Source organism: Jaculus jaculus, chromosome 2, assembly GCF_020740685.1.
Source record: "Jaculus jaculus isolate mJacJac1 chromosome 2, mJacJac1.mat.Y.cur, whole genome shotgun sequence".
Classification (NCBI taxonomy): Eukaryota; Metazoa; Chordata; class Mammalia; order Rodentia; family Dipodidae; genus Jaculus; species Jaculus jaculus.
The window spans coordinates 34,160,653-34,169,306 of record NC_059103.1 but is presented as its reverse complement, the minus strand read 5'-3'; the positions used below and the strand labels follow the sequence as shown (position 1 = coordinate 34,169,306).

At 47.5% G+C, this 8,654-nt stretch overlaps 1 protein-coding gene across 1 annotated transcript; it reads left to right on the top strand.

Annotated features, from left to right (window-relative positions):
• Positions 1 to 526: 526 nt before the first annotated feature.
• Elof1 (elongation factor 1) lies at positions 527 to 7,508 on the top strand. The gene is made up of 4 exons (XM_045143962.1): positions 527 to 614; positions 6,085 to 6,218; positions 6,464 to 6,534; positions 6,838 to 7,508. Exons 2-4 carry the CDS (start codon positions 6,103 to 6,105, stop codon positions 6,900 to 6,902), a joined length of 252 nt encoding a protein of 83 aa, XP_044999897.1. The 5' UTR covers positions 527 to 614; positions 6,085 to 6,102; the 3' UTR covers positions 6,903 to 7,508.
• Positions 7,509 to 8,654: the final 1,146 nt, after the last annotated feature.

The window sequence follows — 8,654 nt, the reverse complement described above, 5'->3', positions numbered from 1 at the left end:
GACTTGAGAACAAATTCTCTCATTTTAACCATCTGAGGTGCGCCCTCTACTATTCATTTTGGGGCGTCTTTTGAAGCCGGTTCTCACTCTAGCCCAGGCTGACCTGAAGTCACTTTGTAGGCCAGGCTGGCCTTTAACTCTCGCTCGGCCTGGGATTGAAAGTGAAGGCCACCATATCGAGCCTAGACAGCTGTGGAGTTTGTCTTGTCTTCGCGTTGCCACCAGGGAAGAGCTGGGGTTTAGAGAGAGGAGTGAAGCGCGATGAGAAGACGGTGAGCGAAGGCAAGATGCCTTCCCAGCCCTACAAAAACTCAACTCTGCTCCCAGATCAAACAGCGGCTCCCGGGACTTGACAGCACCAGCGCGCATGCGTCATAATTGTTACAGCCCACGGGGGGGGGGGGGAGCCGTCGCGCAGGCGCACTGTGACTCTGCCGGCTGGTAGTCTAAACGTTCATGCGCAGAGACGGCCACGGGCGGAGGCGGGGCCTACTCAGCTATTGGTGTGGTGGAGGATGGGCGGGACCCCGGGGAGAGTTCAGCTTCCGGCACGGAACGGAAGCCAGTGTCCCCTAGGTGAACGCGGCCTCGGCGGCGGCGCGGACCCACTGCTGGTAGGTGATGGGGCGAGCCAGCCGGCGGCCGTTAGGGGCGCGCGGCTTCTTCCTGCCGGGTTCGCCCGGGTGGCCGGGGGAGTTTGCCGGAGCCCCGCGGGAGATCGAGAGGCGGCGCCCAAGCCTCGGGGAGCCTGGCGGGCCGGCGCGCCGCGGTGCGGGAGGAAGGGCGGGCGGGCGCCGACCCCTCTTCCCGCCGTCCGTGGCGTGTGCGCACTTTGGTCGCTGAGGACCACCCCGGGCTTCTGCCTTGTTCGTGCGCACCAAACCCTTGTTTGGGGGTGGCTGGCGACGGTCGCTGGATGAACTGATTCCGGGGCTCTCCCATAGACGGATTCAGGAAACTTACTCAACAAGTGGTTATTAAGTGCTTCATGTGTATCTGGCACTGTGCTTGCTAGGGCTTCACAGTGGAATGCTTCTGCATTCATGGGAGGAAATCTGTGATTAGATTTGAGACTGGCTTTAAGCAGCCTGGCTTATTCTGTTGTGGACGGTCACCAGAGTCAGACTTGAGGGACAAACGCTGATGGTTTAGCGACAGCACGGGCTGCTAAGCAGGCTATACCTTACTTGCTAAATGCATCAATTCATCAGGAGTCGGGATCGTTGAGATCTACCTCTTTCTTGCATATCATGGTTTGTTTGTTTTTTGGGTTTTTTTTTTGGTTTTTTTTTTTTGTAATCAAGCACCTTTAACCTGCAAGCTACTTCCCCAACCCCACATCTCAAGTTTGATTCCCATGGCTCACATAGCTCAGCCATATTCTTTCTGGAGGGGGGGGGTAAAAAACACAACTAAGAAAATCATTTAATCCTCCTTAGACCCATTGCAGTTACCATCCTTCTGCCATGACATCCTAGCATGGAAGCTGTCCTCTGCCCTCTATCATTGCTGTACCTTAAATGACACCCATCCAGACATGGCTTTTCCTTGTCCCTCTTAACTGAGCTAGTCCTGCCTCGGAAACTCACCTCTGTTCAATAACCTTATAGCACTTAGCAATATTAAAAATAACTCCTGTAAAGATAGTGGTTAAGGTGCTAGATGCACAAGGTGGCACAAATGTCTAGTATTCAGTTGCAGTGGCTAGAGACCCTGGCGTGCCCATTCTCTCTCTTCCTCTCTCCCCCTCTCTCCCCCTCTCTCTTCCTCTCTCTTCCTCCCTCTCTCCCTCCCCCCCCCTCTCTCTCTCTCTCCCCCTCCCTCCCTCCCTCCCTCCCTCCCTCCACCCCCTTCCCCTCAAATGAATAAATAAATATTTTTTAAAAAATTACTTCAGTTATGGACTGGAGAGATGACTTAGCAATTAGAGGCTTGCCAGCAAAGTCTTAACTACCCAAGTTCAATTCCCTAGTACCCAAGTGAAACTAGATGCACAAAGTGGTGCATACATCTGGAGTTTATTTGCAGCACCTGGAAGCCCTGGCATGCCTATTCTCTCTCTCTTTTCTCTATCCCTGCTTGCAAATAAATCAAAATATTTTTTTTAATTACTCCAGTTATGAACTTATGAGCCTGTTGTCCACAAACTCATTTTGTTTTTCAAAGTAGGGTCTTATTCCAGCCCTTGTTCAACTGGAACTCATTCTATAGCCCCAGGCTGACCTTGAACTCATGGCAGTTTTCCTACCTCAGCCTACCCAGCACTGGGATTAAAGGCATGTGCCACCAAGCTGATGGTGAACTCATGGAGATCCTCCTGTCTTAGCCTCCCAAATGCTGTGATTACACTGAACCAGTATGTCTAGCTTGTCTGTTTTGTGGTGTTTCTGCAGTACTATGTAGCTTAGGCAGTCCTGAAACTCATGGCAGTATTCTTACCTTTCCCCTCAGTGCTTGGATTTCAAGTGAGCCACCACACCTGACTCTCTCCCTTTAACTTAAGAGAAGCAATGGGTGGGGTAAGAGTTCTGCTATTAGAATAGCCCCTAGCCCTTTTTTGTTGTTGTTGTTTTATTTCTTATTTTAGTATTTTTATTGATCTAAAATCAGGGAGTGATAGAGACAGAGAGACAGAATGGATGTGCCAAGGCCTCCGGCCACTGCAAACTGGAGAGAGATCAAACATAGATCCTTAGGCTTTGCAGGCAAGTATCTTAACCACTACGCCAACTCTCCAGCTCTGTCAGATTATTTTTATCCCCAGCACCAGAAAGCGATTTTTTAAAATGCTCTATTAGTTTTCAGCTCTACTAGGTCTTTAATTTTTGACAGAAGTAAAACACTGGAAATCCCTCGTATTGGAAAAGCTTGTATTAATCTTTTTTTTTGGTTTTGGTTTTTCGAGGTAGGGTCTCATTCTAGCCCAGGCTGACCTGGAATTCACTATGGAGTCTCAGGGTGGCCTCAAACTCACGGCAATCCTCCTACCTCCTCCCGAGTGCTGGGATTAAAGGCGTGCGCCACCACGCTGGCTTTGTATCAGTCTTTTTATTTATTTTTTATCTTTCATTTTCACAATTTTTATTAACATTTTCCATAATTATAAAAAATATCCCATGGTAATACTTTACCCCCCACCTGCACTTTCTCCTTTGAAATTCCATTCTTCATCATATCCCCTCCCCATCTCAATCATTGAACTTACATATATACAATACCAACCTATTAAGTACCCTCCTCCCTTCCTTTCTCTTCCCTTTATATCCTTTTTAACTTATTGGCCTCTGCTACTAAGTATTTTCCTTCTCACACAGAAGCCCAATCATCTGTAGCTAGGGTCCACATATGAGGGAGAACATGTGGCACTTGGCATTTTGGGCCTGGGTTACCTCACTTAGTATAATCCTTTCCAGATCCATCCATTTTTCTGCAAATTTCATAACTCCATTTTTCTTTACTGCTGAGTAGAACTCCATTGTATAAATTTGCCACATCTTCATTATCCACTTATCAGTTGAGGGACCTCTAGGCTGGTTCCATTTCCCAGCTATTATAAATTAAGCTGCAATAACCATGTACTTCTAAGGAAATGAGGTGAGTCCTTAGGATATATGCCTAGGAGTGCTATAGCTGGATCACATGGAAGATCAATCTTTAGCTGTTTTAGGAACCTCCACACTGATTTACACAGTGGCTGGACCAGATTGCATTCCCACCAGCAGTGTAGAAGGGTTCCTCTTTTTCTACATTCCCACCAACATTTATGATCATTTGTTTTCATGATGGTGGCCAAACTGACAGGAGTGAGATGGAATCTCAATTTGGATTTAATCTGCATTTCCCTGATGATGAGTGACATAGAACATTTTTTTAGATGCTTATATGCCATTCGTATTTCTTCCTTTGAGAATGCTCTATTTATTTAGCTCCATTGCCCATTTTTTGATTGGCTTGTTTGATTCCTTATTATTTAACTTTTTGAGTTCTTTATATATCCTAGATATACACCACACCTGACTCTCTCCCTTTAACTTAAGAGAAGCAATGGATGGGGTAAGAGTTCTACCATTACAGTAGCCCCTAGCCTTTTTAAAAAAAAATTATTATTCATTTACAAGCAGAGAAAGAAGAGACACAGAATGGGCACACCAGGGCCTCAGCCACTGCAAACAAACACCAGATGCATGTGCCACTTTGTGCATCTGGCTTTATATGGGTACTGGGGAATCAAATGTGGGTCATTAGGCTTTGCAGGCAAGTGCCTTAACCACTAAGCCATCTCTCCAGCCCCCCTTTTTTGAGACAGGGTCTCACTAAGTTGCCCAAACTGGTCTTGATGATCCCAAGTGTTAGGATCAGGGACTTAGACCACCATGATGGCCTTGGCTGATTCTTTGTAAGACAAGGTCTTACTTTGTAGCTCAGACTGGACTCAAACTTTGTAGCCCAGGCTAGTCTTGAATTCTTTATCTTCCTGCCTCAGTCTCTGCTGTTGTAGGTGTGGGCTAGTACACAGGCTTTTTAAAAAATGTTTTTCTTTTTTAAATAAGAGAGGTAATAAGTGTGTTATTGACCAGGTAGAACTGGGAAATTTACTGCTTCTGAAGAAAAAGGGGAAAGATCCAGGGCAAGGTGAGTAAATTGAGAAGCGGGAAGCAGACATCCACAGTGAAAAAGGGAAATCCCAGGAGTTCTCCTCCTATTGCTTCTCTGTTTGGGTTTTAGAGAGAAGGCCTCATGTAGCCTAAGCTGGCCTCCAGCTCACTGTGCAACCAGGGTTGGCCTTGAGCTTTTATCCTCCTATATCCATCCCCTGAGTTATTACACATGCGTACTGTGTCACCCACCCATTGCTTCTTTTCATTCAGATAAGAGGAGGAGGATCTGGAAAGATGGCTTAGCAGTAAAGGCAGTGAAGCCTGAGGACCCAGATTTGGTATTCTTCCCCTCCATTACATACATAAAAATAAAAAAGGAGGAGGATCCAAGCTTAGTGGATCATGCCTGTAATCCTAAGCAGTGTAGAAGCAAGAGGCAAGAGGATTGCCACAAGTTTGAGGCCAACCTGGGCTACAGAAAAAAGGGAGGGATGTTGTTTCATAGTAAGTGATAAAGATAACTACAGCTCTCATCTCTGTTCTAGGAGTCCCTAGCAAGCTGTTGGCCTCCCTGTCTTGGAAGAACTATGCTAGAAGTAGTGATGTGTGTAATGTGGTGGTGATGCCATGGGGATTGGATATGGCAGAAACAATGCCAGACAGGGGAAGTCAATGGTACCTAGCTGCCTCTAAGACATCTGTCCCTGGATGGCCCTTTTTTTTTTTTTAAATTTCATTTCTGGATGGTCCTCTTGATGCCTGAGTCCCTATTATTTCCTGATACCTGCTTCTTCCTATTGTTTTCCTATTGTTAGACATGCAATAGAAGACTAGACTTTGTGGTGCACACCTGTAATCTCAGCACTTAGGAGGGGAAGGCAGGAGGATTGTTCCATGTGATCTTCAGCTACTTGTGGAGTTTGAGGCCAGCCTGGGCTACATGAGACCTGGTCTCAAAAGAGAGGAGGATGCATCTTTTCTCCCTATTTAATGTGTACCCTCACAGCTTTGGGCATCATCCTGAACTTTCTCTCATGTCACTTATATCATTCCCTTGTCTCCCTAGCCCAGCCGTGCCTCAGACTTCATCTTCAGACATACTTTGGGCTTAACTTCTCAGTCCCTTAACAACACCTGATGTTTTTTCCTTCACACCACTCATGGCCTCCAGGGTTCAGACAAACCTCAGAAATCCTCTGCCTGTTTCCACTCCCTCTGTACCCTACCTTCTGAGAACAGACACCTGCCTTTGAGCCTCTAAGCACAGAGAACTTTAGTAGTCTGCCTGGGCCACAACAATAAGCTGGGAAGCCAAGGTTAGAGCAGTCCTCAGCCCTTGAGCCCAGACTGTATAGGGCCTATTCTCTTGCCTGTGAAACAGACACCTTCATGCCTCTGGCAGAGGCTTGAACACCATGATGCAAGTTTCCCCTTCTCCCTGGGGTTCTTTTTTGGGTTCTGACTTCTGACATACCCTGCTCCACAGGTTCATGCACCTGCAGCCATGGGCCGTAGAAAGTCCAAACGGAAGCCACCTCCCAAGAAGAAGATGACAGGCACCCTGGAGACACAGTTCACCTGCCCCTTCTGCAACCATGAGAAGTCTTGTGATGTGAAAATGTGAGTGGCAGCTCTGCTTGCTGTGGACCCAGAGAAATTCCAAGGGGTCTGGGGCGTGGGTCCAAGACTGGCAGCCCTCCATGTGCAGTGGGCATGGGTGTATAGGAGTGTGGGGGCAAGGGTGGAGCATTCCGCCTCAGTGGATACCTAGGCCTCTCTCTTACCCTTCGTCAACTTGCTATCAGGATTGGCCCCACAGGCTTGGGACTCATTGCTTATCTTCTCTCCACCTCTTCCTGTTGTAGGGACCGTGCTCGCAATACCGGAGTCATCTCTTGTACCGTGTGCCTCGAGGAATTCCAGACCCCAATCACATGTATCCTTGGGAAAGCAGTCTTTTTCTGGGGAGTAAGAGAAGGGCTAGTGGACGAGGACTGCCTAACCATGGTGGGCTGCTCAAGGGCACTTGGCCATGGTCCAGGGACCGGAGTTCATCCCTTCACCTCTGGCCCTATCAGATGGCCTGGTCACCGTCACCTAGGGGAATTAGCACCTCCAACTGACTTACAAGGGGTGACACGATGTGGGCGGTGTCTGCTTGACACTTAGCATGAACAGCAGAAATTGGTACAAGGGAGGGATTCATTACCACAAATCAACCTTGACCTCCATGTTTCAGATCTATCAGAACCAGTGGATGTGTACAGCGATTGGATAGATGCCTGTGAGGCAGCCAATCAGTAGCAATGCAGAGGACCCACCCCCTTGGCATCCCTGCCTGCTATGGACCCAACTGCTGGGTCCCAATCCAGAGACATTCCAAGGGGTCCGGGGTGTGGGTCCAGGGCTGTGACAGCCCTCTGTGTGTGTTTGGAATGGAAGTGTGTGTTGCCATGACTGTGTGCTCAGAGGCATGGACATGAAGGGTGGCTGTGTCTGACTATCTAGGGCACCCTTAAATGAGCTTCTCCTGCTTCACTTGACTCCAGAAGCTTTTGAATTGCACCCTTCTCCAGCCTCTGCTTCCAAGCTTTGAGGTTCTGGTACCTCTGCAAACAGTTTCTTGATGTTGCAAGCAAGGGGTAGCTGCAGGACTTCTCCAGCCTCCTCAGCCACCTCTCAAGCAACTTGCCCTTGGGAACTGGACTCATAGCCCTCCTTCCTGACCTCCTGTGGCCTGAGAATCAAGGCCACCATTCCCCTGATCTAGGGCTTGGCAAGCAGCTAGCTCCCCAATACTAACCAGAGTCCCATTTTCTGTTCATTTGCTTTTATAGAAGAGGTATGGGCTGGTATGGGGACAACTGTCATTCATAAACCTGTCAATAAAGCAGCTGATGTGAATTCCCAGCCATCTGTGGTTTCTTGGATTATCAGCCCTAGTGCCAAAAGGAGAGGTGGGGTTAGGGGCTGAGGCATTTGGGAAGCAGTCTGATGCCCATTGAGGAGGGTTTTCTCAGTCCCTCAAACTACTTACTTCTCTTTGGCTGTCTATTTTGGTTTGAAGATTATTTGTGGCAGTTTGTGGTTTTGCTTGTTTTTTTTTGTTTGTTTGTTTGTTTGTTTTTTTTGGTAGTTTTGTTTATTTTGGTTTTTAGAGGTAGGGTCTGACTCTAGTCCAGGCTGACCTGGAATGGAATTCATTGTAGTCTCAGGGTAGCCTCGAACTCATAGTGATCCACCTACCTCTGTCTCCTGAGTGCTGGGATTAAAGATGTGTACCACCATGCTGACTGTTTTAAGGGAGGGTCTCATGAAGCTCTAGTCCACCTTAAACTCGTCTTCTAATGGAAGATGAACACCTTATCCTCCTGCCATCACCTCCCAGGTGCTGAATTACAGATGTGCTAGGGATCAAACCCACAACTCATGTGTGCTAGGCAAACAGTGTACCAACTGAGCTTCCTCCTCAGCCCTGGTGGTGGCTTTTTTTTTTTTTTGACAACTTCCATAATTACAATAAACCATAATTCCCTCTCCCCACCCCCAGCTTTCCCCTTCACAACTTCACTCCCCATCAGATCCCCTCCCTCTCTCAGTCTATTTTGATGTCATCATCTTTTCCTCCTATTATGATGATGGTCTTGTGTAGGTAGTACCAGGCACGGCAAGGTCATGGATATCCAGGCCATTTTGTGTCTAGAGTAGTGCATTGTAAGGAGTAGTGCCCTTCCTTTAGCTCTTCTATTCTTTCTGCCACCTCTTCTGCAATGGACCCTGAGCCTTGGAAGGTGTAATTAGAGATGTTTCAGTGCTGAGCACTCCTCTGTCACTTCTCAGCACTATGGTGCTTTCTGAATCATCTCAAGGTCACCATCATCTTCAAAAGTGAGAGTAGCATTAATATATGGATATGAACATTAAGTAAAGTGCTTATGGGGCAGTTTGATGAGCATAATGCATACATTTAGTCAGACACCAGCAGGCATTACACCTCTAGGGCTCTGTCATAGGTTTTCAGTATCAGGCATGTATTCCCTCCTGTGGAGTGGGCCT

What these genes read in the sequence shown, in the direction of transcription:
- Elof1 (XM_045143962.1), top strand. Translation starts at nt 6,103, where the DNA reads ATGGGCCGTAGAAAGTCCAAACGGAAGCCACCTCCCAAGAAGAAGATG. An exon ending in AAGTCTTGTGATGTGAAAAT is followed by an intron (nt 6,219 to 6,463) that starts GTGAGTGGCAGC and finishes TTCCTGTTGTAG; the next exon opens with GGACCGTGCTCGCAATACCG. An exon ending in ATTCCAGACCCCAATCACAT is followed by an intron (nt 6,535 to 6,837) that starts GTATCCTTGGGA and finishes TCCATGTTTCAG; the next exon opens with ATCTATCAGAACCAGTGGAT.